Source organism: Martes martes, assembly GCF_963455335.1.
Source record: "Martes martes genome assembly, chromosome: 1".
Lineage (NCBI taxonomy): Eukaryota > Metazoa > Chordata > Mammalia > Carnivora > Mustelidae > Martes > Martes martes.
This window is the reverse complement of record NC_137888.1, coordinates 216,955,451-216,983,084: the sequence shown is the minus strand read 5'-3', so window position 1 is coordinate 216,983,084 and position 27,634 is coordinate 216,955,451. Positions and strand designations below refer to the sequence as shown.

General features: G+C 67.1%; 1 protein-coding gene across 1 annotated transcript; it reads left to right on the top strand.

The window, feature by feature from the left end:
• ARID3A (AT-rich interaction domain 3A) lies at positions 1 to 25,852 on the top strand. Its single transcript, XM_080810179.1, has 8 exons — positions 1 to 650; positions 1,459 to 1,786; positions 18,280 to 18,352; positions 21,301 to 21,484; positions 21,590 to 21,837; positions 23,534 to 23,830; positions 24,432 to 24,530; positions 24,972 to 25,852. The coding sequence occupies exons 1-8, from the start codon at positions 244 to 246 to the stop codon at positions 25,139 to 25,141; spliced, it is 1,806 nt and encodes a 601-aa protein (XP_080666305.1). The 5' UTR covers positions 1 to 243; the 3' UTR covers positions 25,142 to 25,852.
• The last annotated feature ends 1,782 nt before the right edge of the window (positions 25,853 to 27,634 follow it).

Here is a 27,634-nt window from a genome sequence, read left to right as displayed (position 1 = left end):
GTTCCCGCGAACCCGTGAATGAGCCCGACACCAGCCGCTGTGACCTGGTGCCTGGCGTGAGAAGGAGGCAGCACTGGCATGCCCTCGGCCTGAACCCGGCGGTCCCCGCCCCCACCCCCCGCCACCCTGCACTGTCCCGGCTCCCCTGAGGCCCCCACACTGCAGTGCGGCCAGGCCCCCTCCCCGCAGGGGCCGCCCCTGCCGCCCAGCTCTGGTGCCCGGGGCGGCCCGGCCCGAAGGGCCATGAAGCTGCAGGCCGTCATGGAGACCCTCCTGCAGCGGCAGCAGCGGGCGCGCCAGGAGCTGGAGGCCCGGCAGCCCGCGCCGCCCCCGCCGCCCCCGCCGGCCGAGCTCCCCGCTGGCCCCCTAGCCCGGGCCAGAGCCACCCCGGAGGAGGACAGAGAGCCGGAGAAGGCGCGGATGCAGCGGGCCCAGATGGCCGCGCTGGCTGCCATGCGGGCGGCAGCCGCCGGCCTCGGATCCGCACCCAGCCCCAGCGGCTCGGAGGACGGGCCCCCCAGCCTGGAGGATGAGGATGCGGTCCAGGAAGGGGTGCCAGGCTCGCCTGCCCCATTGGGCCGAGGACGGGAGGCACCGGGACACACTGAAGACGTCAGGCACCTCGAGGACGTGGGCTCCGATGGTGACCTGTGAGTCGGGTTCCGTGGGCTACGCACTGCACAAGCGTCAGCTGAGCCTTCCATGCATCCCAGGCAGCTGTAGGACCAGCCCCCGTCCCTGCTGACCACCGAGGTCAGCACTGTCCTTTAGAACTTTCTGAAGGACAGTGGGGGTCTCACCAACCTAGGAGCCACCCCTCGCGGGCGGCGGGGCATCTGGGTTTGTAGCTTGGTTCCAGCCTGACTTACATGGACCAGCCCCGTGTGGCCGGGAGCCCCATTGCCCGGTGAGGCTCCGGCAGATTCAGTGGCTCCGGAGGGACCCGTGCACAGTGGGTGTTGGCGGGCTCGTGGTCGTCCACCGTGGGGTGTTCCTGCCAGACCCAGTGCAGGCCTCCAGCCAGCTGCGGGCAGGACCCCAGGGGAATCACTCTGGGAAGATGTTTGACAAGCAGAGCAGTGGAGTGGTCGTGGGTTATGACAGGGAAATAAAGGAGAGGTGTGGGGGGAGGTGTCGGGGGCTGGGAACAGCATGCCTGGCGGGAGGAACAGTCAGAGCAAAGGTCCTGAGGCAGGAACCGGCTAGGCATTTCCAAGGCCCACCAAGGAAGCCCGTGCCACGGAGGGCAGGAGGGGCTTAGCAGGTGTGCAGGGGCCCTGGGGGGCTGTGGGCCGATGGGAAACACAACCGTGCCCCCTGCAGCGCCTGGAGCAGGTGGGGGCCGCTGTCCCCTTGTTGAGGGAGGGAGAGCGGGACTCGGGCGTAGAGCAGACCCTGCCCCAGGGCTGGAGCAAGCTGGCGCCGTCGCCCCTGACCTGTGCCCTCTGCCTGCCCCAGGAAGCCAAAGTGGGAGGAGGAGGAGGAGGAGGAGGAGCTGGAGGACGACCTGGAAGACGAGGAGGACGAGGAAGAGGACGAGGAGGAGGAGGAGGACTACGAGGACGAGGAGGGGCCCCCGGGCTCTTCCGGCTTGGGCCCTGCAGCCCTTGTGCCCCGCAGGGCCCTGCCGTCCCAGGCCTACCGTGGCGACAGCGGGCCCCGGGTGCTTGGTGGCCAGGAACGCCAGGGGGCCAGCCTGGCCCACGCCGGAGGGGCCGCCCATGTGGCGCCGCAGCTGCAGCCGCCCGACCACGGGGACTGGACCTACGAGGAGCAGTTCAAGCAGGTGTGCGGTGCGCTGTGGGGGGCCGCGGGGCAGGGGCACGGGCACCACTGCTGGGTCCTGGCGCCCGGCCCACGCCAGCCAGGCACACGGCCGCGTGCAGGGAGCCCTGTGGACACCCCGTGGGTGGGACGGGCCGACGGTTGAGCGCGCCCCGTGTGGACAGGAGGGGGACCCGAGCCAGGAGGGAGAAGCTCGGGGGCTGCCCAGTGCCTGCCCAGAAGGACCTGTAGGGAGCCAGCCAGGCACGGGGCTCTGAACTGGGGAGGTGCCCGGGCAGAGGCCGTGCGGCTGAACTGGGCTTGGCGTGGGCCGCGGTCAAGGGGCGAGGCCCAGCGGGCGGACGTGCGGGCAGGGCGCTGGGGGCTTGGGGACGCCGGCCTGAAGTCTGGTCAGTTGGCGTGGAGTGCGGTCACAGAGGCCGCGGTGGTTGGTTGGGCAGGGGGTGGCCACGTTGGTGTGGACGGCTGAGAACTCCCTGGGGCTGCGGAGGGGCGGGGAGGAAGTAGGGCCGTCCTAGTGCCTTCCCTGCGGGCGGCCGGGGCAGAGGAAGTGGCCGGGGCGGGGGACCCTTTGAAGTTGGGCCCGAGCTGGGCTGGGCAGATGGAAACCAGATGGCGTCCGGCCGGGCTCACATTCCAGTCCGTGGCCAGCTGGGCCCTGCTCCGACCTCCAGGAGTGGCCCGCGGGGACCTGGCCTCCCCAGCCCGGTAGCCCAGTAGCCCGGGTCTTCGAGGTCTCCCCCGGCTGTGGACAGGCCGGTGTGCGCGAGCCGGGAGGTGGCTGTGTGTGGCCTTGGGGCGGCCCCCTCTGGATGCTGGCCTCCCGGAACCAGCTCTGGGCCCCTCCTGGAGGGCGCTCAGGGCCCGGGCGGGGCTCTCCCAGTGAGGGGGGCAGTACTGGGAGGCGGCAGGGGAGCCGGCAGGACGGACGGAACTGCCCGGGTGTCTGGCTGGGGTGGGGCAGGGCCGAGGGCTGGGTGACAGCCAGCGGACTGCGCCTCTCTGGGCGTGGCCAGCGCCCCCCACACCCCCTCCTGGAGGCTCCACCCCTGCACATGGACCCCAGTCGCCCCCCCACCCCTGTGTCCCTCCCCTCCTGGGCTGGCGCGCTACCCGGAGCCACAGCGCTGAGGGAGGGTCTCCAGAGCTCGCCGTGGTTCAGAACAGCGTGCAGGCCGCCGTGGGCTGTTTGTTTGTTGTGGTAGTTACCGGGAGCCCGAGGCTCGGGGGCTGGAGCTGGACGCTACCCCGGCGGTGCAGGGTCCCGGCCGGGCCACACAGGACCCCGAGCCCCCAACCCTGTTCAGTGGCCTCAGCCCCCTGGGGGGCAGGGTTTGGGTGGCCAGGCCAGACGGGGACTGGGGGCAAAGGCCAGGCCCCAAAGCCCCCTTGGCGTGTCAGGAACAAAGGGCCACAGGAGCCTTTGTCCCACTTGTCTGGGATGCCCAGGGCCGGGGAAACGGAAGCGAGAGCAGATCAGGGAACCCCAGAGCTACGGGGGCTCAGCATCTCGCTGAGCTGGGGGGGTGACTCCCCTGTGTGGAGGAGGCCGGCCTCAGGAACCGGACAGCCGTGCTGAGGTGTTGGGGAGAGGTGGTCGGCATCTTTGGCTGGGGCGGGGGAGGCCTCTCGGGATACACCATTTGGGTCAAGCCTCACGGAAGGAGGGACGGTGCACCTGGCAGAGAAAGTGGCCTGGGCAAAGGCCCTGTGGCAGGGCCGACATTGGTGTGTGTGTTGGGAGGGGGGCAGCCAGATGCTGCCAGGTCGGGCCCTGCAGGAGACAGGATTGGATTCTGAGAAAGTGGCCCCGCCCTGCAGTGCTGGGACCTTCCTCCTGTCCATTCATGGCAGGCCCGGCTGCCGGCTCTGCCCTCCCACCCAGCTGGCCGGGCACCTGTGTGGCCAGTGTCAGCAGCGGCCCGGGCCCAGCCCGCCTAGCAGACGTCAGGCCGTGTTGACTCTGGCGCCTTCCCCACAGCCTTCCTGGCACGTGGCGGCCCGGCCGGCCAGCCGCCCACTTGGCACCATCTCTTGCCTCTTCCTCCCAAGTCTTGGCAGGGCCTGGGGCCGACTTCCCCTACTAACCCTTGAGAGCCGTGAATATGGTCTCGGGGAGGCCAGGCTGGGGAGGGACCTGGGGCAGCGGGCTCATGGCCACAAAACTATCCCTGGAACCCCCGCAGCCTGTCTGCCGTGGGGCCCTGGGGACGCGCGGACGGAGGCCAGCACGCCGCGAGCCACTGGCCGGGGATCAGGCGTGTCGCAGGCAGTGATTAGGATCTTAACCTCCTGGCATCAGACGTGGCACCCTGGTGGCTTCCTGTCACCCACGTAGCTGGGCCCGGGCTCTCGAAAGTGGCACCCCCCCAGCCCCCGCATGTCTTAACCTCAGATCTTTGGGTGCTTAAGAATCGGGATCCTCGGTCTCAACAGCTCAAACTTTGGGATTGTTTTCAACAGCTTTATTGAGATCAGACTCAACATAGCACGTACTTCACCTGATAAAAGCGTGCAGTTCAGTGGTTTTTAATGTCTTCATGGAGTGGTACAGCCACTACCAGGTTATTTTAGGACGTTTCTGTCACCTCAGATGTAAACTTTTATAAGTGTATTTTTTAGCTCTTATCCCCCAGCCCCTGGCCCCCGCGAACCCCCTTCCTGTCCATGGAGGACCCTGGTCTGGGGGTGTCACACGCGTGGACTCACCCTGTGTGGCCTCCTGTGTCTGGTTCCCTCCCTGCGTGTCGTGGGCTTGGGGTCTGTCCCTGGGGTCACACGTGGGGGCCTCGCTCCTGCTGGCGGCCGGGGGACGCTCCGGCGCGTGGTGGACACGCTGTGTTTATTCTGTCACCTGTGATGGACACTTGGGTAAACACTTGTTTACATCTTGGGCTGCTATGAGTCGAGCTGCTGTGAGTCGGGCTGCTGTGATCACGCTTGCATGTCTTCGGGGTGGACAGGTGTTTTTAGCTCTCACGGGCGCAGAGCCAGGAGCAGAACCGCCAGGTCGGGCGGTGAGGCTAATTGGCCTCTCGGGGACCCATGGTCGGCTTCCCACAGCGGCTGTGCTGTCCTCCTTCCCGTGGCCTCTCGAGGCTCCGGCTTGTGCATGGCCTCGCCAGCACTTGAGATCACGGCTGTGCTGTCGAAGTCACAGGATGGCGGGCGTCTCCCTGCGCGTTGGTTTGTGTTGATCGTTGCGGTGTTTTCCGCCTGCTTTTCAAGGTGACGTCCGTCCACTGCATAACATGTCGATGAGCTCCAAGACGTAGAGGTGACCACTGCAGTTGAGACGTGTCCCCTAGCTGTGCAGGAGGCGGACTGAGCCTGTCTCCTGTGCCCCACACGCCCCGATCCCGCACGCAGGGCAGGGCGGCTGAGGGCTCTTCCCTCGCACCGACGGAGACGAACATGGGTGGTTGAGTCCGTCGACTGCCTACAGACAGGACCTAGTGTGCACTGGAGGGCGGACACATGGGGTCCCCGGGCCTCTATCTCCTTTGCCACGAACACAGTGGGTCCAGGGCCTCACATCAGGGTGTCAGGACCCAGGGCCTGGAACCACACAGGCACTTAGGCGGGAACAGTCACTGGTGGCCTCTTTGTCCTCGCCGTGGACTGTGCCTGGCCCCCAGCCCTCCCTGGGCCTCTTGGGGCCCCTGTGATGCCCGTGGGGGCCCTTCTCCTGTGTAGCAGGCACGGCCCACGTGGAGGTGAGACCGTGGGCCTCAGGGGTGTTCTTCGCAAGAGGCTGGGGTCCCATTTTGGTTTTTTTTTAGCCCTTTCAGCTCACGTAGGTTTTTTTAGCCGCAGGAAGTACACGTGCAGATTTTTAGGGCCGTGTCTGACTGCAGAAGCAGCGTTGGTACCGTCCTCGTCGGAGGGGAAGCGGAGAGGGCTCTCCGGGCCCCAGGCTGGCTGCCGTTCCCAGCGCCGCTCAGCGTTGCTCTGTGGGTCCGAGCGCTCCCCATTCCCTGGTTCTCTTCCGCGATGGTTTCCTCATGGGGCTGACAGCAACACGCTGGCCTGTTTCACTGCTGTAAACAATACTGCAGTGAACATCTCTGGGCTCCAGAAGTCGGCGGGCGGCCTGAGGTGGAGGCATGGTTGGGATCGTGGGGTGGGGGAGGGGAAGGCAGAGGGTTTCTTCATCCTGCCTGGGGCCCCCACCGGGCTGCGGGGAGCCACAGCTGGACATAGGCACTCGCAGCCCTGGGGATCGGGGCTGGGCTAGAGGAGGGAGGAATGGGCTTTGGGGCTGGGGCTTTACAGGGTGTAGAAGAGTTTGCTAGGGGGACAGAGAAGAGTCGAGTCTGCATCTTGGAACATAGAGTGGGAGGCGTATGGGTGTGCAGATGTTAGGGTAAATGAAAGGGACCTTGGCAGGGTTTGGAGCTGGGGAGCGGAGAGGTGAGTGGGAACCCTTATAGGACCTGTACTCTGGGCAGGCCTGGAAGACGCTAGGCCTGCAGGGCCAGGGGAGGAGGATGAGAATTCTTCTGGTGGGGTAAGGTGTTATGAGCAGAGGGCACAGCCTGGGCAAAGGTTTCGAGGTCAGACACTAGGTCCTGAACCCGGCGACGTCCGTGGGATATGCTTGGGACAGAGCGGGCTGGGGGCCAGGCCCCGTGTGTCCCGGGGGCCGGCTCTGGCGCCGGGCATCTTCCTGGGGCGCCAGCAGCCAGGGCCATGTGCCCGGGGGCGGGGAGGGTGGCGGGAAGCCCCTGGGAACTCAGCCCACCCCGCCTGGGACAGCGCCTGCCTCATCAAAGCTGCTGTGGCTGCTGGCGTGGTGCCAACGGGCCGTGGCAGGCCCGGGGAGGGTGCCTGCCCGCCAGCCCCTGGCACCGTGCCTCTGCCCGTGCCAGCCCTGGGAACCACACTGACTCAGCCGGAAGAGCCTTATCTGGCCCCTGCGCCGCCGCCAGCCGCCCAGTCACCGCCGTGGGGTCACGGCCGCCGGGGCCTGGCCCCACGCCCACCATCTGCTCCCCACCCTCGTGGCCGCTGCCAAGTGCCCGGCCCGCCCCACGCTTTCTAATAACGCACGCGGCCGCTGGAGGGAGTGGTGCCCCGCGGGCAGGGTCCACGTGCGCCTCCCATTGGGGGATGAGCGTGCGTGAGCCACGTGGGGTCCGGCCCGCTGACGTGGTCGTGGGGGGGCGCTGGGCAGACGTGTGGTCCCCGGGAGCTGCGGGGGAGGGGTCCCGTGTCCACTGGGGTCTGCGTTCAATTGGGCCAGGCCCTGGGGGAGTCTGGAAGCCACGCGTGTGCTGGTGCTGTGGCTCTCCCACGTGTGTCCGTCTGCGTGTTCTGGGGCCGCGAGCTTGTCTGCAGCGTCTGTTACGTGTCTGTCATCTGGAAGCCCGTCCGTGCGTCCACACGCTTGGTATGTCTGTGGACAAGGGCGTGAGCCCCGTGTGGCCCGTCCCACCTCTCACAGATGTGTGGGTGCACGTCCTGCGGTCTGGACACAGCGGAGGGAGGCTGGGCCACGTAACTCCAGCGCGTGTGGAGAGCGCTGTTCGCACGGTCCCTGAGCCCACGTGGGATGGGGTGGCAGCGCCCTGCGGCTGTGGGTCTGTGGCACGTGTGTGCACGTGTGTGCGTGACTGGGCTCCCACGTGTGTGTGCTCCCCCTGCCCCGTGAAGCATGAGGTCGGGGGGGGACCCATCAACCATTAGCAGAAGTCACGGCGTCCCGTCAGCGGCTGGAGTTGACTGACCTGGACCTGTCCGTGGGCCCGTGGCCGACGTGCCCGGGAGGCTGAGGTGTGAGCAGGGCCGGGCACGGTCCCTTCTCTCCGCCCTGAGCTGCGGGGTGCCCTGTCTCTGGCCTGCGGGCGCCGCCAGGGAGACTCGGCAGGGCTGGGCCCGCCCTGTGCCTTCGTCCCCTGCCCGAGTCAGAGACCCTCTCCTGGAGTTTGTGGACCCCCAGGGCCAGCGCCACTGATGGGGACAGAGAGGGACGTCCTCCCGGCTGCTTGCAGCCGCCCCATGACCCCTGTGCTCTGAGATGGGTCAGGGGAGCAGCTGGGGGTGCGGGCTGGTGGGTGGGCACGCGCGGGGGGCGGGGCATGGGGCCCGCCCCTTCTCCACTCGCCAGGCTGCGTGCGGACAGAGGACAATTGGGGGTCATGGGGTTAAACGGTAACCAGTCTGCCTATTGAAGTCCCCGGCCTCAGGGCTGGCAGGGTCTTGTGGGGTGGGGGTGGGGGGCGGGGGGCGGGGCAGGGGGGAATAGGCACCGCCCACTGCCCACCGCCCAGCACCCCTGCAGGCCCAGTGTCTGGCACCTCGGGGACACACCCCTACCCTCCCAGCCCGTAAACACCCATGTCGCAGGGAGAGGCGCGCCGGGAGGTGAATGGCAGCCCCCCCAGCTGCCCGGACATCAGACAGCATCTGTTTGGGAATAGCGTCTTCGCAGGTGTCATTGGTTAAGACGACCCCCCCCCCCCGAGTCCCTGGGCCCCGGATCCAGTGGCAGGTGTCTCGGGAAGAAGAGAGACCCTCAGGCCGACCTCAGGGATCCGTGATCTGAGGGACACAGGACGAGAGGCCCCGCCCCCTGGAGACCAGGGACCCTGGCAGGCCCAGCGACGGGTTCACCGGAGCGAGCGTGCGCGCCTGAGCCGGGTCCTCCCTTGGCACCAGCCTCTCTTGTGGTGCTGCGCCGCATCTGTGGACTGCGGGCAGAGGCGGGCGATGCGTGGCAGGCGGTGGGGGTGTGGGGCCCGATGGGCTGGGCCGGCACCGTGGCGAGGGCGGGCCGTCTCGGCCATTATCTGCCAGCGAGTGAGGGTGTGTCTGTGTTTGTGTGTCTGCTGGGACGGGTGTGTCTGTGCCTGCGCCAGGGAACCATGTCGGGGTGGCTTGGCCGGCCCAACCGTGGGGAGGGCCGGGTGCGTGGGGAGGGTCCGCGAGTGCCCAGACGGGGGTCAGCGGGTCTGTGCCGCCACGGCCGGGGAGAGGTCCCGGTGGGGGCTCTGTAGGTGCGTCTGGGTGGGTCTCGCGTCTCTGTCGGGGCTGGAGTGGCGGGGAGTGGCCATAGGCCCCTGTTCCTGGTCAAGCTGTGTCACCCTCTGCCCCCCAGGCGGATTCTCTGAGGGTCCGCTGCCCCGTTAGGCTGTGCCTCCAAACCTCCATCCTGAGTAAGGGTGTCAAGCCCGTTGATGCAAACGCGGGTCTCCCGTGCTTGTGAGGCCCCACCCAGGGGGCCGCGGACCTTCCTTGCGTCCCTCACTTTACCGCCCACCTCCTTTGTGACCAGCGGCACAGATGTCTTCCGGGACTCGGGCTGGGCCTGGACCCGATCCCTGGGGTCTGCTCCCCAGATCTCTGGTGGCTTTGTGGCTCCGTGTCCTCCCGCCCGGCCCCGCCCCACCCCCTTGCCCCAGCCTCTCGCCCCAGCTGCTGTTGGCCCGGGAGCAGCAGGTGTCCCCTGCCTGTGAGTGCCCGGGGACAGTCGTGTGCTTGCCTACGGGGAGCCCAACTCTGGGAGGGGACGTGGGGCCGGAAGCCACGCGGTCCTCCGTTTCCCCACCACAGCTGGAGGGCTCTCCCTTTGAGCCTCAGTTTCCCCATCTGTAAACCAAGGCAGAGTTCACGGGAGCGCTGGCCGTTGCCATAGTCAGTAACCGTTCACGGTGTCCCGGCCCAGGAGCGGCAGGGTGGGGCCGGCGCCCGCCGCGTGTTCCCGGGGCCGCCCGCCATGTCCGGCTCCCGCCTCCCCACGGAGCCAGGCTTCGCTGGGGCTCTTGGGCTGCTGGCCACCATAGGGCAGATCCTGTCCCTGTGCCCCCTCCCCCGGCTGGGGGTGTGCCCAGCGGGGTCCCTGGCCAGGGTCCCTTCCTCGACTGCTGGACAGAGGGTGGGGGCGGGGAGTAGCCCCCCGGCTCCCTACAGCGCGTGTGGGCCGGGCTGCTGTGGCCGGGCCAGGAAGGGCTCTGGCTGCAGCTCTGTTCCGAGAGCCCGCGCAGGGGAGGCGCGGAGGGGGGCAGGGAGCTCGCCCCGCAGCCGGCAGGTCATTGGGAGCACCTTCTGCCTGGGAGAGTCCCTGCTGGCACCTCCTGGGGCTGCTCGAGGCACGAGTGTAGGCGGAGACGGTGGCCCCTTTCCGAGAAGACCCCACAACGGGACTTAAGTTCCCGGCCCCAGGCTCTGACCACGGCCCTGGACCCTGGGGCCACCGCAAGGTGGCAGCCAGGCGGGAGCGACGGGATGATCTTGTGCGGTGACCCTTGTACAAAATACCCCAAGACTGTGTGTGGCAGTTGATTTGTAACGGCTCAGGGAGGGGATTCTGGATTTTTGGCTCGCCCAGAGAGAGCCCGGTGAAGGGCAGGCTTGCTCCCCAACCCCACGAGGCCCCCACGTGCCTGGGGCTCCCACGTCCCTCCAGAGGCAGCGAAGGCTCCGTCCCCGGCTTCCAGAGCTGCCCGGCAGTCTGCACTCAGGGGCCCGCTCTCCGCTCTGACGCGGGCTCCCGCTCGGCCAGTGGTCTGTGTGCTTGGGGCCAGGCCTGTGGCTGAGGGGCTCCCCGGGGACCGGCGGCCGTCCCGATCCACGTGTCGTCGGCTGCCTGGGCCATCTGCTTCCTCCTCCCTCACTGCTTCCCACCATCGTCCCTCTGCTGCTTTCCAGCCTGTGGGCGTGCCCCCGGGGGGCTCAGTTTCCCCAGCTGTGACGTTGTCTGGCCCTGAGGTCGGTGCTCCCCTGCCTGCCCGCCAGCTCTGTCCTATGCGTCCCACCTGGAGGCCGCAGGTGCCCTCGCCCACTTCCTGGGGGACGACAGCGACGCCCTGGGGTGGCCATGGCCACACGCAAGGCTGGTCGGAAGAGGGGCGGTGGTCGGCCGTGCGCGCTTGCCCGGCCTCCGCCGTCACCCAGAAAGCAGCGCCTGGGAGGTTCAGCCCCGTGGGAGCCTTTGTGACTTGTTTCTGAACCTTTTTATTACTGTGTGTCGTGGGTGGGGTGCCATGTCTCTCTGAGGGGACACGTGGCCGGCTGGGGTGGCGTGGCCGAGCGGACAGATGTCTCTGCCCTGCCCAGAATCACTTCCCCAATTTCCCGCGAGCCCGCTGGGGCCGCCACATCTGTGAGGAGGAGGCTGAGCCCGCGCTGACGGGAAGCGAAAGGCGGCCTGGGTGTCCCAGGGCTCAGGTGCGCCGGAGGGCAGCTCGCGGGACGGCAGTGAGGACAGACAGACGTGGCCACGGCCCCTACCGCCCGCCGCAGCCGGGACCTCGCCGACGCCGCGGCGGCCTCGCTGGACCCCTGCCGCGTCCCCCGCCGGCCCGGGGCTCTGTCGCGTCCCTGCACCCCGGCCTGGACAGGCAGACGGTGCTGGATGACGGCCGCCCAGTGGGTTGTCCCGGCCGACCCACACCGTGCGGGCTCCCACCTCGCGGGCTCCCACCTCGCGGGCTCCCACCGCGCTCCGCGACCTGGGAGTTTCCAGGACGGACCGGTCCCTCGGAAGCGCAGCTCCCCGGATGCCCAGCTGGGCCCTCCGACCCGCGTCCTTCGCAGCGCCGGGGCCGGGCTGCTGGCCTCCGCTTCCTGATCGCGTGGTCCCTGCCCCCGTGAGGGGTAAACTAAGGCTCAGTGTGCAGACCTCCTGAGGCCCCACTGAGCCCCGCCTGGTTTTCTTCATCCACAATGACGTGGTTTGCTCTGAGGTCACTGCGGGGAGGGCCGAGGCCAGAGCTTTGCCGTTTGGGGCCGCGGGACCTTGGGTGAGGCCCGCACGCCCTGGGCCTCCCGCCTGGTGCAGCCACGGGGAAGCACGGATAACGCACTTAGTAGGTTGTTGTCGCTGCACAGACGCCCGCCTCAGTTTCCCCAAGTGCACCGTGGGCTGAAGGGGGTGGCCCCGCCTGCCCGGCCCTTGGCAGCTGTGGGTGTTTCTGTGAATGGGGGAGGCTGGGGCAGCCCCCAGGGACTCTGTTCCCGGCCCACCTGGGGCCCCCGCAACGGCTGTGCACGCTGAGTCATCTCGGTCGGGAGGGGCTTCTGGGGGGATGGGGCGGGGGCCGCCGGGGCCGGGAGAGGTACAACAGGGCTGAGCTGTGACGGGGGACAGGCGGAGGAGGCGAGAGCCTGAGGGAGCCTCCTCTCCTTCCTTCCTTCGCCAGTGGGTGCCTTGTGTCCCAGGCGCCGTGCCCGGCTCCCATGGTCCCTGGTTCTGCCCTCGGGGGGCTCTCATCTGGGTGGGGCGAGACCACCCCAGAATGAGGGCACACAGGCCCACTCACTGGACGTGTGGCCCGGGCCCGGGCGTGAGGCCGGACTGTGGGAGGGCGTGCAGAGGTGAGGGTTAGGGTTAGGGCTCCAGCTGGAGAGCCCAGCAGGTGCTCGGGCCGTGGGGAGAGAGCGGGCGGGCCCACGGCCGAGGGCTGGTGCGGCGGGAGCATGGCCAGCGACGGGGAGAGACGGGGTGCACGTGGCCTGGGAGCAGCCGCTGGAAGGCGGGAAGTGTGGACCTGCTGAGAGTCCACGGAGAGCAGGAGGGAGCCATGGTCAGCTTGAGAGCAGGCACACGGTGGCGTCTGGGTGTAGAAATGAGAGGTCCCTGGCAGGCTGCGAGAAGGAAGTGGCATCTGGCTGACTGTCCTCGCCGCTCCTGGGTGTTTTCTGGGGGGATGGGGGTGAAAACAGCCAGGCCACCTTCTCCCTGCTTCGCTCTGCTCTCAGAACTTACAAGGAATCAATTCTTTTTTTTTTTTTTTTTTTTTAATATTTAGTTATTTGACAGAGAGATCACAAGTAGGCAGAGACGCAGGCAGAGAGAGGGGGGGAAGCAGGCTCCCCGCAGAGCAGAGAGCCCGATGCGGGGCTCGATCCCAGGACCCTGGGATCACGACCCAAGCCGAAGGCAGAGGCTTTAACCCACTGAGCCACCCAGGCGCCCCAAGGAATCAATTCTTAACCCAAAATCCAAGGGTATGAAGATAGGAGAGATGATAGCTCCTGTCCTAGCAGCGGAGTTCATGAAAATAGTCCGAAGGTGGAAGCAACCTAGCGTCCACCAATGGGCAAACAGGGAGCATCCCCGGCCCCAGTAGCAGCGAGGCCCCCACACGCGGCCGCAGGGACGTCCCCCAAGCCCACGACGTGCAGGGAGGGGACCACACACAGGAGGCCACATGGGGTGTGAGTCCATGCGTGTGACACGTCCAGACCAGGCTCCTCCACGGACGGGAAGGGGCTCGTGGGGACCGGGGGCTGGGGAGGGGAGGGGTGAGGGCTGATGGGGACGGGGTTTGTTCGGACTGATGGAATGATCTGGAATCACACAGGCCATGGTTGTAGGACTCTGAATCCGCTCAACACCACTGAAACACTCACTTTAAAACGGTGAATTCGTGTAACGTGACTCTTGATCCCGTAAATACATTTTTCTTAAGGTTCAGGGACAGTAGGTAGATTGACAGCACTTGGGGTCCCGGGCTGCCCACGGCCCCTCCACCCGTCCCCATCCCCTCGCAGCCCGGCTCTGGGCACGTCTGGTCTGGGGCGTTTGGGACCTGCTGGAGGGCGCGTTTCTGGTTTCCTGGGAGCCGCGGCGTCGGGAAGCCTCTGTGTCCTTGGGCGTCTCTCTGCCGCCTCTTCCTGGGGGGCTCAGAGCTCACTGGGCCCTTCCTTGACTTTTCCTACTTTGGGCCCCATCTCTGCCTTGGAAGGACCGTGGCCTCAGGTGGGGCCCTGCGGACTTTGGAGCCACCTGGGTGGCAGGAGGGGGCCTGAGCAGACACCGTTAAAGGGGCAAAGGTCCTCCCGGGGCCCCACAGGCGGGCGGATGCTTTACAGCCTGGGCCCCTCGGCCTTGGGCTGGACGCCACCTTGGGCCTCTGGGACAGGCTGGGAACCGGCGCGCTGTTGCCCAGGTGGGGCCTCCCGCCCATGGGACCTTCTCGGGGCCAGTCGCGCCTCGGGAGGCAGCCCCGGTGGTGCCCAGCCCACATGGAGGGGTCCCCATGCCAGGCCCCTCTCCTGCGGGTCGGTGGTGGCTGGGAGGGGCCTTCTGCTCCCACCTTCCGCGCTGGGGGCCCGGGGTTGGGGCCGGGCGCTGGGGCTGAGCGGCCGGGCGCCCCAGGGGTCTGCTGTCTTCTCGGCCCGGAGGCCGAAGGGTCCCCCCACCCCCAGACACACACACACACACACACACACACACACAGCTCTACCGGGTCAGCAGCATGACCCCAGGACTTTCTCAGCAGCCCAGACAGAAATACTCGTTGGCCACAAACAAGAATTTCCTGTTCGCCCGTCCGTGCGCCTGGAGGGTGGGCTTGCCTCTACCTGAGCCTTCCCGACCTTGTCTGCCTCCAGCTCACGTGGCCGCGGGGTGGTGGGGGGTGGGGTGTTGTCCCTCAGAAAGCCGGGGAGGCCGGGGAGGACTCAGGGCCTTGCTGGGGGTGACGGGGATGCGGGAGACTACGGGGCGGGGGGCTCCCGCTCAGGCTGCCGGGAAGGCCCTCTGGCTGCCCAGTGGGGTGACCGGGGAGGCTTGGTCCTCACCCTGTGCCTCAGTGTCCTTTTCTGTGAAGTGGGTGGTGTGATTTGGGGAAGACCGAACCAGGGTCAGCCCAGCCTCGGCACCGAGTGGCCCGACACCCTCGCTCACCCTCAGCTGCAGCCCAGAGACTGGCCGGGGGCCCCGCGGGGGCACTGAGTGTGACCCACGACCCCACCGGGCTCTGGGGCCAGGGAGGGACTTGGCTGCCGTACTTTTCAGTGGGGACCCTGGGGGCCTCCAGCCCAGACTCGCCTGTCCACATCCCCCATCTCAAGGTTCTGCATCCATTTCACTGGTGGACAGACAGGTGTGGCCGGGCGGGTGGACGCTGGTGGACTCAGGTCACAGGGCAGGAAGTGACGGGGTAGAGCCGGCCTCCGCACCCCCCCAACCCCGGCGCAGGGTGTCACCCACCCAAAGCTTGAGCCTTGCAGGGCACATAATGGGTTTGGGAAGGGACGAGCGCCCCATCGCCGGGTGCCCCGAGCCATCAAGGGCATCTATTAAGCAGCTGCTGTGCGCCTGCTTCCAGACGTGGGGCGGTGGAAGGGCCCGGAGCAAGGGTGTCGGCGAGCGAGAAAACGGGGCCGCCCCCAGCACATGTCCCCGAGGGTGCGGAGCATGGGGCCTCCCGGAGGTGGGCCTGCCTCTGCGCCCAGCAGGTTCCGGGAGCAGCGAGATGCCTGCAGGGAGGGTCCGCAGACCCTGGGGCTGCAGGGCGTCCCTCCGTCAGCCGGGAGCCTGAGTCAGACCCCGTGACCTGAGCACCCCGCGTGGGGCCCCTGGGGACACCGGCTGCGGGCTCCGGGAGGCGGGCAGCTCAGGGAGGGGCTTCTGGAAGGTTCTCCGGTCTCCAGCCCTGGTTTGTGGCTGTGGCAGGCGACCTGTCTCTGCGCCTCCTGGCCCACCCTGAGCAGGGCAAGGTTTCAGCCTGAGACTCCCGCAGGACGTCGGCCCAGGCTCGGCGCGGGGCGGCCTGGAGCCCAGCGAGGAGAGACAGCGGGCCCGCGGACCCACAATGGGGTCTGGACGCCGGCCCCCACGCCCCCATCCCTCCGGTCTGGCCAGCGCAGGGCGCAGCCTGCAGGGGAGCGGAACTCAGGGCCGGAGCCCCATAAAGCCAAGGTGGCCCTTACTGCCCCTTTGTTGCCGGCGGCCCCCAGCAGCCATTAGAGCTCCCTCCTCCCCGGCAGCCGGGGGCCCGGCACAGCCCCCTTTACGGCCCCAGACAATACCCTGGCCCCACGGGGGTCTGACCGGGCTGTGCCACAGGCCTGTCCACCCTCCACTGGCCTGGGGGTTAACGGCCCCCCATCAAGCCAGCTGCCCCTGCTGCCAGGTCTCCGTCCTGAGCCTCAGTTTCCCCAGCTGGAACCCGGGTGTCATGATGGCTCTGGAAGCTCAGGGCGAAGCTGCTGCATTGATGGGAAGGAAAGTTGGGGCATGGCGGGGTGCAGGGGGCCCCGAGGTCTCCTTGGGGGCGGCGTGCAGGGGGCACTGAGGTCTCCTTGGGGGCGGCGTGCAGGGGGCCCCGAGGTCTCCTTGGGGGCAGGGTGCAGGGGGCCCCGAGGTCTCCTTGGGGGCAGGGTGCAGGGGGCCCCGAGGTCTCCTTCGGGGCAGGGTGCAGGGGGCCCCGAGGTCTCCTTGGGGGCGGCGTGTAGGGGGCCCCGAGGTCTCCTTGGGGGCGGCGTGCAGGGGGCCCCGAGGTCTCCTTGGGGGCAGGGTGCAGGGGGCCCCGAGGTCTCCTTGGGGGCAGGGTGCAGGGGGCCCCGAGGTCTCCTTCGGGGCAGGGTGCAGGGGGCCCCGAGGTCTCCTTGGGGGCGGCGTGTAGGGGGCCCCGAGGTCTCCTTGGGGGCGGCGTGCAGGGGGCCCCGAGGTCTCCTTGGGGGCGGGGTGCAGGGGGCCCCGAGGTCTCCTTGGGGGCGGCGTGTAGGGGGCCCCGAGGTCTCCTTGGGGGCGGCGTGCAGGGGGCCCCGAGGTCTCCTTGGGGACGGGTGCAGGGGGCCCCGAGGTCTCCTTGGGGGCTGGGTGCAGGGGGCCCCGAGGTCTCCTTGGGGGCGGCGTGTAGGGGGCACTGAGGTCTCCTTGGGGGCGGCGTGCAGGGGGCCCTGAGGTCTCCTTGGGGGCGGCGTGCAGGGAAAGTTCTGGCAGGGTGGTCCCCCGGGCCGGGATCTCACAGGAGTTGTTGGCCCTGTCAGGAGGGGCCTGTTGTCCCTGAGCCCCACGGGAGTGGCCGTAACAAGGACCACGGACTGGGGGGGCTGAAAGCAGCGGGACTCTGTCCTCCCGCATTCTGGAAACTGAAGCCTGAGATCCAGGCGGGGCTCTGGGGAGGCTCCCTCCTGCCTCTTCCAGCATCTGCCTGGGCCCCGTCTGTCCTGTGTAAGGACACTTGGGGTCGGGTGAGGCTGGCCCTCACCCGGTGAGTACGACCTCATCTTAGCGGGTGATGTCCGTGAAGACCCCGTTAGATGGGGTCATGGTCCGAGGCGTGGGTAGGGGCGAATTGTAGGGCCCCTGCCATCCCGGCTCCCGCTGGGGCTGAGCACTTCAGGGCCCGTCCGACGTCCACTTACTCAGCTGCTGCGCGCTCACCCCGTCTGGACACTAGCGACGAGCCGGACGAAGTCCCCGCAGGCGGGCGGGAGACCGCACCGCATGTTGCCCCACGGGGTGGGACGTGTGGTGGGGAACGGGCGCGCGCCCTCGGGGAGGCGTAGCTGCGGGTCGCAGGGCCCCAGGCCGGGGGGGGGGGGGGGAGTGCAAGGCCTCCCACACCACCATAAATCAGCCCAGGAATGCGGCTGGCGGCCCGGCCTGAGCAGGGCAGAGACAAAGACCCAGCCTGGACCACCCCGGCCTGTGCCCGGGGGGGGGGGGGGGGGGAGGGGGGCCTCTGTCTCCGCTCCCGGAGGGGGAATCCCAAGCCCGGACAGGAGCAAGATGGCTGAGGGGTAGCTAGCCCCAGGGACCCTGCCTGCCTGACCCCGGGGTTGGTCAGGCACAGGCGCTGGGCGTGGCCACGTTCCTGGGCCCTAATGATGGGCTGCCCTGTCCGGGGCTGATGGATGGTTTCGAGGCCCCCCGCAGTCCTGAACCTTCGGGGTCCGTTCCCCAGGGCTTAATTTGAAGATTGCTCTTTGCTGCTGTCCTCCCGCCCCACCCCCACCTGCACAAACTCCAGCCCCCAGTTAGCTCTGCCGCCTTCCCACTGCCTGCCGGCTCCTGGGAGCTGAGGGTCTGTGCGTCTGGGGGCCCCTAACCACCAGTGCAGGGACGGGCGAACCCCAGCAGCCAGTGCCCAGGACAGAGCGTGGGCCCAGAGGCCCTGACATTCCCAGGCTCTGGATTCACGCCTGCCTCTGGGCCTCAGTTTCTGCATCTACAAAATGGAGCCACGCCTGGAGCAAAGGCGGGTGTGTGACTCGGGACAGCACTAGATGCGTCCGTTCGCTGTAAGGCAGCGATTGGCCTGGGTGTTGTGTGTCTTAGCCCAACTGTGTCCCCCAAGTGATGGGTTGAAGACCCGACTCCCAGGGCCAGAGAACACGGCCTGGCTTGAGATCAGGTCTCTGCAGCTGTGGTCAGGCAGGAGCCCTCAGACGAGGCGGCCCTGGTCCAGCAGGCACAGCCTGCAGGACGCGTGGAGGAAGCACGAGAGGCAGAAGCCGACGCTGGAGGGGCACCTGGGGCCCCCGAGTTGGGGGAGTGGGAGGGACCGTGCCCTGGGGGGGGCTCATCAGCCCTGATGCGCATGGACCTGGGCTCTGCCCTCCACAGTGAGGGGCGAGTAAACCTTTGCTCTGAGCTGCCCGGTGTGTGGCTTGGTGGTGGCCACTGCTGGGGACGCACTCGGGGATGAGCGTCCTCATCCGAAAGTGGGGGCGGGCTCCTTAGGCTCCGTGGGGACGCGGCGCCCGCACCCGGGCTCTGACACTGACCTCCGCATCCGCTCCCTGACCCCACAGCTCTACGAACTGGACGGGGACCCCAAGAGGAAGGAGTTCCTGGACGATTTGTTTAGCTTCATGCAGAAGCGAGGTGAGGCCGCCCACCGAGGGTCTGGGGAAGCAGGGGAGAGGCGGACAGGAGGGCGGGGCCTGCTTGGCCGTTAGGTCTGGTGGGGGAGACACAGCTGGGAGCATCTAAGGGGTGGGTCCTTGGGTAGGAGGTCTCAGGTCCCCAGCCCAGACCCATGGTGTGATGGGGTTCCCACCCCTAGGCCCCCACTGCCCCTAGGGTCCCCTGCCGCAGAGCCAGCCTACGGGGAGCAGGGCTGGATTCCCGGGAGGGCAGCAGGCGCTGGGACGGTAGAAGCTCCGGCCCCTCGCCTGCGCCTGCCTTGGTGCCTCTGCCTGTGAGGTGGGGTGTGAGTAGTCCCCACTGTGCGGCTGAGCCCCGACGGGCTGAGCGTCGACAGCGTGCCCGGCCTGGGCGCAGGGAGCGGGGACTGGTCTGGGTGGGTGTCCCAGTGGGGAAACCGAAGCCCAGACACTGGAGGGTTTCCGGGGCGTTCGGGGTAAGCCAAGGGCGGAGAGGACCCGGGGCACCAAGTAGGGCCCCAGGGCCCTACCCGTGGCCTTAGGGCACGTGGCCATGGGGCAGAGAGAGCTGGACCGACGGACGGGCGGACGGAAGCGTAGACGGACCTGGGGGAGGGGTCCTAGAGGTACCCTCCGGTGTGGGGCTGGTCCCTCTGACCAGAACCAGCCCCTCTGGTGGGAGCTATTACAACTCCTGCTTTCAGGGAAGGAAACTGAGGCCCAGGGAGGGGACTTGTCCTCAAGCCCTGGACGCAGGAAGGGGCGGGGCCGGCGGGGTACTGCAGGGTCCACTCGGGCCCACTGCAGGGGCCGGCCACCGGGCTTTGTCCAGGGCCCTCTGCGTGCCTCTCCCTCTCCAACAGCCTCTGTAAACACCAGGCCCAGCCGCTGGAAGGGAAGGGGAAGGGGGAGGGGCGCGGCCTTCCCATTAACCCCTCCCGTGCCTTGCCAGGGTGGAGGAATCCAGACCCAGTCCTGGGGCGAGGGGCCCCGTCCTTATCGTTGGGAGCAGTCCCAGCCGGGGCCGGCTGCCAGGGGCCGGGGCCGGCTGCCCCCCGTGTGGTCAGAGAGATCTCGCCCCACTCTCTTTATCAACCCATCCACACCTGCCGGAGCCCCCCACCCACCCCCCACCCTGCAGGGAGCACTGAGCCCCCAGGCCAGGAGCCCACCCGCCCTGCCCAAGACTGGGCCTGGTGTCCCGCAGGTTCAGAAGGTGTGGTGAGCAGCCCCTGGGCGTGGTTGAGGCGGGGAGGCCCCAGAAACAGCCGTGGAGCCGGCAGCCACTCAGGGCTCTGAGGGTCTGAGTCCAGCCCTGCCTCTCTTGCCAAGCCAGGCTCCTCCGGGGGACAGGGAGCAACAAACTCCTACGCATGCCTCAGAACCCAGCCCCAAGCCCCCCTCGCCCTTGCTGTCTTCTTGGATCCTCGCCCTCTGTAACTGGCAGCCTCTGGGGCTGAAGGTCCAGGAGATGCCCCCCCCCCCCCCCCCCGCCAGACGCCACGTCCTGCAACCCACAGCCCTTCACTCCAGACAGAAAGTTCTTTCTTTTCCCACATCACAAAGTAAAGGCCTCTCAGAGTTCTGGGGTCGGGAGTGCGGGAGGGGCCCTGCCTGCACCCCACCCTCCTGCTGTTTCCTTGAAGACCTCCCCACCCTTCCTTATCTGCCCCGCTGCCCCCACGCCCCCGTCCCGCACTGGAGCCTCTCGGCTCTCCGCCCTGCTCCTTCTGTAAACATCCGATCGGGCCCGGCTGCGACCGAGCGCCGGGTCCCCAGAGGACCCTGTGTGTGAGTCTTTCTGTCCCTGCCCAGTGGGGAACATACACCAGCATCCCGGGCGGGCTGGGGGAGCCCCTGACACGGGGTTGCCTTTTCCTCTCTCTCTCTTGTGCTGAGAAATGGAACTGGGCGAGGGTGGGGGCTCTGAAGTCCAGCTCCCTCTGCCCTCTCCAGGCGGTCCCCTGTTCCTGGGGGTTTGGAAACCTGGAGAGGGCAGACGTGGCCATAGGGGGCAGGAAGTGGTTCTGGAACCTCCAGGTCCGGCGGACCAGCAGGGCCGGGCCTTCTTGGGGAGCCGCAACCTGGGCCCTCCGCGGGCCCAACTCGGGGGGGGGGAGCTGCAGGTGTGCGTGACGCAGGCTGGGCGCCAGGGGGTCTGAGTCGGAGACCCTGGGTGACAGGACAGCAGCTGGCGGCCACAGACAGCACCCAGGGAGAATTCGGGGGGGGGGCTTCCCCCCAGCCAGGAAGGTGCCACACAGGCCAAGCTCAAGGCCCCCGCACGAGGGTGATGGGGACAGGGGCAGAGGCTTGAGGCTCAGGGCCGGTGGACGGGGGGACCAGGCCCGTCCGCTGGGAGCAACCCCCCCTCCTGGGCCCGGCCCACTGCCCCCTCTCTTAAGCGGCAAAGTGGCCCGGCGGAGCTCTGCCTCCTCCCCAGTGCAAAGCCCCAGGGCCCTGGGAGGTGGGCGGTGGGCAGGTGGCCGAGGGCGCAGGCCCCTGGGACCGGGCAGAGTGATTTTGTCGGCCGCGCCTGCTGAGCCGGGAGCAGCACTGACGGAGGCCGCGTTTCTGCGGCGGCTCCGCAGCCTGGCCCTGTGCCGGCCCCCGTCTCTGTACCCCCAGGTGACATCGGCCAGGAGCCCGGGTCCCTGAGGGAGAAACAGGCTTCCTCACACTCTCTCGGGGGGGGGGTCCCCGCCCCCCCACAGCCCTACCCCCCAGGAGACACAGGGCTGCGCTGGGGACGCCTGTGGTTGTCACGGTTGTCACGATGGGGTGCTCCCGGAGCCGAGGGGGTGGGGTGGGGTGCGGCTCAGCAGCCAGGACGCCCCCAGAGAGCGGTGTGCCCCGTCCCCCCGTCGGGAGAGACCCCTCTCCCGTGGGCGTGCCAGTCCCAGACGGTGGCGGTGGCGCCCCCCCTCACCGCCCCCCCCCCCGCAGGGACGCCCGTGAACCGCATCCCCATCATGGCCAAGCAAGTGCTTGACCTGTTCATGCTGTACGTGCTGGTGACCGAGAAGGGCGGCCTGGTGGAGGTCATCAACAAGAAGCTGTGGCGGGAGATCACCAAGGGCCTCAACCTGCCCACGTCCATCACCAGCGCGGCTTTCACCCTGCGGACCCAGTGAGCGCCCCGGGGGGCCGGGGCGGGGGCGGGGCGGGGGTCCGCACCGCGCGGCGGGAGGCGCGGCGCCCGCGTGCCACCCTCACCGCCCACCCCTGCGCGCAGGTACATGAAATACCTGTACCCCTACGAGTGCGAGAAGCGCGGCCTCAGCAGCCCCAACGAACTCCAGGCCGCCATCGACAGCAACCGGCGGGAGGGCCGGCGCCAGAGCTTCGGGGGCTCCCTGTTCGCCTACTCGCCCGGCGGCGCGCACGGCATGCTGTCCTCGCCCAAGCTGCCCGTGGCCTCGCTGGGCCTCGCCGCCAGCACCAACGGCAGCTCCGTCCCCCCTGCGCCCAAGATCAAGAAAGGTAAGGGGCGCCCCCCTCGGGGCCTGACTCGGCGCCGCGCTGGCCGGGCCCTCTGACCGCAGAGGGGACTCGGGGCCGCCGCTCCCCCCCAGGTCACCGGAGGATGAGCCCCAGCATGCCCTGCCGGGGCCCAGGGCAGACGTTACTGGCCGACCACTGGCCTACCGACCGCCCGGTCTGCAGGGCGCCCACGTTGCTGACTGCGCGCCGTGTTCTTTCCTGACCCTGCGGCAGGCGACGTGAGGGGCGGCTGTCGCCGGGCCAGCGGTCGGGCCGTCATAACGTGGCCGTGGTCGCGGCCCCCAGCAGACGTTACTAGCCAGTTGCTGTATTCTTTCCCCTGGGAGCTTTCGAACCTTCTCAACACAGCGTCTGTCCTGTGGGCATCTTGACCTTGTAGCCTATCAGGCTGACCTTCACCCACCCCGGAGCTGGTGCGTGCAGCTCCCTGAGGCCAGCTTCCGGCCGGGGACGTGGGGAAAGTTACCCTGTGCCCGTGGGTTTGTGGAAAGGGGGGCCTGCAGCGCGTCCGTGCCCAGCGGGCAGTGGGCCGAGTTTCCAGGTGTCCGCCAGCTAGCCCCCCATCCGTGGCCGGTGTCACCAGTCCATGACAGCCTTCTCTCCCGCAGAACCTCCGAATCCTGCGTAACACAGAGGCTCTAACTGCACACGCGGCCCCAGGCCTCAGGCTGGGTCCCTGAGTGTTTCTTCCCTGCCCCACGGGCTGTGACCCCCCACCCTCTGAGTAGCCTGAGGGTCCAGGGGACTCCCCACGGTTCAGGCTGCTCAGGTCCGAGGCGAACGCTGTCTCTAACGACCGCTCCTTCAGTCCTCTGGGGCCTCGGTTTACCCACCACCACCACCTCCTCCGCCCGGGAGCTCCGGCGGTCCCCGGCAGTGGTTGTCAGCCACTCACGGCACGAGACGCCCTGCGCCAGAGCTGGGGCGCGGGCGGTGGGCGGGAAGGAGCCTTTCCTGACAGGCGGGAGCCGGGAAGCGATAGGCAGCCGTGGGGGCCCGTGGTGAAGGGTCCCAGGGGCTCCCGGGGGGCGTTCCCGTGCAGCCCGACGGGGGTTGGGGGGGTGCTTCTGGCCTGGTGCAGAGGGGGAGACCACGCCAGGCAACGGGGGAAGGACACGGGGGAGGAGTCAGGAAAAGAAGAGACGGCGGGTCACAGTGGGACCCTGTGTCCACCACAGAAGCGGGAATGGGCCGGAGCTGGTTCTGGAGCTGAGCTGCCTGGGTTCGAGTCCCAGCTCAGTGACGGCAGCGCTGTGGCCTTGGCATAGCCGTTGCCGCCTGGAGCTTGGGTCCCCTCACCCGTGAAGCGAGGCCGGGAGCGTGGGGCTGGCAGGGGGTTGTTGAGAGGCCTCTCCGGACGGGTCGTGTTGAGTGTGTTAGGACGCACGGCAGGCCTCGCTGCTCTTGCTAGTGTCGTCCGTGACCCGCGGCCTGTCGCAGGCTCTCGGGATAGCGCGGGCGCCGAGTGCGGCTGCGCCCACCACGGCGCTACAGCCGCGCCAGTTTCCGACACCAGGCTGACCTCGGGAAGGGCTCCCTGGCACTCGTGTGTGTCCGGAGCCTCGCGGCTTCCCCAGAGAGGGCGTGCACACCCGCGCCTCCCTGCCGGGGGAGAAGGCAGCACCGGGCTCCTTGGTGCCCCTCTGGCTGCCCATGCCTCTTCTCTCCCATCTAGAGGAGGACTCGGCCATCCCCATCACGGTCCCGGGCCGCCTGCCAGTGTCGCTGGCGGGCCACCCTGTGGTGGCAGCCCAGGCAGCGGCTGTACAAGCAGCAGCGGCCCAGGCAGCTGTGGCTGCCCAGGCAGCCGCGTTGGAGCAGCTGCGGGAGAAGCTGGAGTCTGGGGAGCCTCCTGAGAAAAAGATGGCCCTGGTGGCAGACGAGCAGCACCGGCTTGTGCAGCGGGCACTGCAGCAGAATTTTTTGGCCATGACGGCCCAGCTGCCCATGAGCATTCGTATCAACAGCCAAGGTACCCGCCCGGCGCCCAGACCCTCCCTGCTTCCTGCCTGTGCAGCAACATCAGGGCTTCACAGCCGACACATGTAAAGAGTGCCCACAAATCAATAAGAAGAGAAAGATAAAACGAATTAATGACTAGGAGGAAATGCCCATGGAAAGCTGAGTCGGGGATCTCCATGCTAACAAGGAGATACCGTTTTTTAAGCCATCAGAGTTTGACGATATTAAATGTTGGTCAGGATGTGGGAAAACGCGCCCATTGAGTCCTGCTACTGGCAGTGTAAACAGGTGACCGTTTGGCAATCTCTTCTTAAAATAGAGAACATTCTTGCCCTGTGACCCAGTGATTCCACTGCACATCTCCGGCAAAGCTAGTAGGAGTAGAGCAAGTCAAGTCCAGGCTGCTCTGGGGCTGTTAAAGAGAATGAGATGGTTTGGGGGATGCTGACGTAGCTTTAGACTTATCATCATGAGAGAAGCAAATTTTAGACAGATATCTTCTTCTTCAGTAAATAGTTAGTGAGCACCTACTGTGTGTGTGTGCTGACAGAAGCAGGTCCTCACCCAGATGGGCCTATGACCACCGACGCTGGTGTTTCTTCTTCCCACAGCCTGCGAGAGCCGCCAGGACTCTGCCCCGAACTTGACGGGCCCCAATGGCAACAACAGTATTAGCATGTCAGTGGAGATTAACGGCATCATGTACACAGGTAGGACCCGCTGGGCCCTGAGCTCTGTCTCCTGTTAACTCAGGAGCCCGGGGTTGGTGTTGCCCCCGCCCCCACCAGGGCCACCCAGCAGGGCTCTGCCCCTGCGACCAGAGTGAGCCAGCCCCCCGGGGCGTACTCAGCCCGCGCCCCGGGGGCATTTGCTTCTCCCGTGGCAAGGGGTCATCCAGAGTTTCTTCTGAAACACCGTGCAGCCAGCCCGTAGCTCACGGGGGCCACCAGGGGGTGCTGTGGACGTCGAGCAACTCGGTGGCTCCGCGAAGGTGCCGCCAAGGGACAGAGAAGGGACCTGTGGCTGCCATGGGCCGCCAGGTCCCTGGGTGACTTTGCAGGGGGCCCGGGCTCATGGCGTCCCATGACGCAGCCCCTGCTGCGTCATCTTCCCAACCACATGATGTGTTTCTCCTCCTGTCCTCGCACTAGGAGTGCTGTTTGCTCAGCCACCCGCGCCCGCACCACACCCAGCTCCCAGCAAAGCCGGCGGCGGCCGGGGAGGGAACAGCGGGACCAGCAGCAGCGCGGGCAGCCAGGCCGGGCCGGCGGGGTTGTCCGCACCTGCCACATCTTCTACCTCAAACAACTCATTGCCTTAACCGTACCATTACCCACCCGCCACTCCCACCCCAGGAGCCCGCCTGGGCAGGGGGGCGGGAGTCGAGGTGGGCCACGCAGGGGCCGGGATGGCGGTAGATACGGGTGGGGAGGGGAGGTATCCGTAAAGGAGCCACAGCTAACGCCAAAAAGAAAAGAAAAAGATATATACATATATATATATAAAGAAAATTTAATAAAACAGGGGAAAACCAAGGAACACTTGAATTACTCAGGTTTGGACATTCAGAGACGTGAGTTGTGAGAGCAGCAGAGGAGGTCAGGAGAGAGAGGGGCCGCCTTTCCGGGGGCTGCGGCCCTGCTGGGCCAGCCGACTGGGGTCTGGGTCTGTGCGGATCGGTTGCCACGGAGGCCGATCCTGTTTACCTCACACATCCCTGCACTGTGCGTTTTCATTTTCGTCTGGTTTTTTCCTTTTTTTTCCCCATTCATCACACACTCACCATACCCAGCTCCTTGTGTTGAAAGAAACCCCTGAGCCAAGATCAGCTGAATTTTTTCTTTCTTGTTGCTTTTGGGAACTACTTTTTTTTTTTTTTTTTTTAAAGAAACAGTGATACTCAAGATCTATAGGGTTTTTAAGAGGTTTGGGGGTTTTGTTTTGTAAATAATTATTTTATTCTTGGGGGAGGAATCAAACCTTAGGAAAAGTATATATATATCTATATATTTGTGTCCATTCAGGGAAACTGGACTTGAAAAAGCAAAAAAACACAAAAACAACCACGAAAAAAAAAAGAAAAAAGTAATACCCTTTCTATCTTCCCATGACTGACTTGGGGTCCTTCGAGTGTTTCCTGTGGTGCGGAGGTGGGGGGGCGGCAGCTGGCCAGAGCCAGGACAGGTGATGAACTCAGGTGCTATGGGCGGGGGCACCCGGGGGCCTTTCCCCCCCTCCCTGTGCTCCCGAGCTGGCCCTCCCGCCAGAGACTGGAAGTCTTAACTGGGCAGGAGGACGGATGGATGAAGGGCCCTGGGCATGGGGGGGGCTCCACCTAGGACAGCCCCCAGGCTCCTGTCTCAGGGATGAATGTGGCCTGGGGGCGCCCCCGGGAAGAGGGGAGCGCTGGTCTGGAAGACGATCTGTGCTGGGGGCAGGGGAGCCGAGCTCAGCTCAGGGCGAGGTTTTTGGAGCGACGGCACCTGAACACCCCCTTCCATTCTCTCCTCTTTAACTTTGCTCCTTCCTTCTCTCTCGGCCCCTGGGCTTGGCCACAGCCCCCCAGAGTAGGTAGAGTAACAGGAGGCCGCACCCCGTCTCCGCACGACCCTTCCTCTTGCTTGGAAGGTGGGTGTTGGGGGGCACGGCGGGTGGGAGGCTGGGGCTGGCCGTGGGCTTGGGGAGACAGCACCGTCTGCCCTAAGGCCCAGGCAGGTGGGGGGGCCCTCTTGACGCCCGCCGTGTCCCTGCGGACCAGGTGGCGTTGGGGCGGGACTTTCGTGGGGGGGCACTGACTCGGCTGTCCCCAGGGCGAGCCTGTGTTCTCTAATTGGGCTCAGGGGCCCGACCTAACGAGGTTGAGGGAGGGCAGCGCAAGCCTGGGAGACCCGAGGGGGGGTCCTGGGTCCCCAAGGCTGGGTTTTCCCTTGGGTGGGGCTGTGCTGGGTCTGGAATAGCTCAGGGTCCTTGACACTCCCACCCCCAGCCTTCTAGGGGCGCGGTCTCCCTCTGCTTTTCCTTCTGGAAAGTTCTGCCCTTCCTCTCTCGCTGCAGCAGCACAATCATGGTGGGAGGGGGATCTCTTTGTTGTCCCCCCCCGCCCCCCGCACAACCAGGCTCCACACAGAGAACCCCCCCTCGTCTCCTCTCACCCCAGGCTGACCCAGGGACGCCCCGACCTGTCGCCTTCAGGGTTTCCCGGCCGCGCCCACATGAGGGGTGTCTGCCGCCCGTTTCTTTCTACCTCAGGTCTGACTCTCGATGCCAAACCCCGTGCCCTGCCTCCCCGCACCCCCCTCCACCCGGAAGGCCGTAGGCCCGCTTTGTGGGTGCGTGCGCGTCTTCGCGCGTGTCCGGGCACGTGTCCTTGCGTTGGGACCCGTGTGGCCTGCGGAGGTAACTCGGGGTGCGGCCTGCTGTGCGAGTGATGATTGTAGGGGGACAGGTGGGGGCGGGGCGTGGGGCCTGGCCAGCCCTGGGGGCGGCTGTGCCCAGGGAGCCCACCCTCGCCAGGAATGCGAGTGGGGTCCTCCCCTGCCACCGCCCTCGGTGCCCCATGCAACCCCCTGCCCCTCCCGTCCCTGGAACTTAGGGAAGGGGGGCTTTCTGGGGTGCAGAGCCGTGCCCCCTCTGCAAACCCCGGGCAGGGGAGGGCAGGGGCAGCTGTCTGTGCCCTTGGCCCATGTGCTGCTCATTCCTGAGCGAGCTTCGCATGGGGAGGGCGGGGACCCCAGACTCAGGGTGGAGAGGGGCTCTCTGGGGCTGCCCTGCTGGAGATGATGCTTCCAGAAGCTTCCGTGGGACCCCGAGCCAG

Bases quoted from the DNA above. Each gene is read 5' to 3' on its own strand.
- ARID3A (XM_080810179.1), top strand. From the start codon at position 244: ATGAAGCTGCAGGCCGTCATGGAGACCCTCCTGCAGCGGCAGCAGCGG. The intron at 1,787-18,279 runs GTGTGCGGTGCG...CTGACCCCACAG, and splicing joins ACGAGGAGCAGTTCAAGCAG to CTCTACGAACTGGACGGGGA. The intron at 24,531-24,971 runs GTAGGACCCGCT...TCCTCGCACTAG, and splicing joins TAACGGCATCATGTACACAG to GAGTGCTGTTTGCTCAGCCA.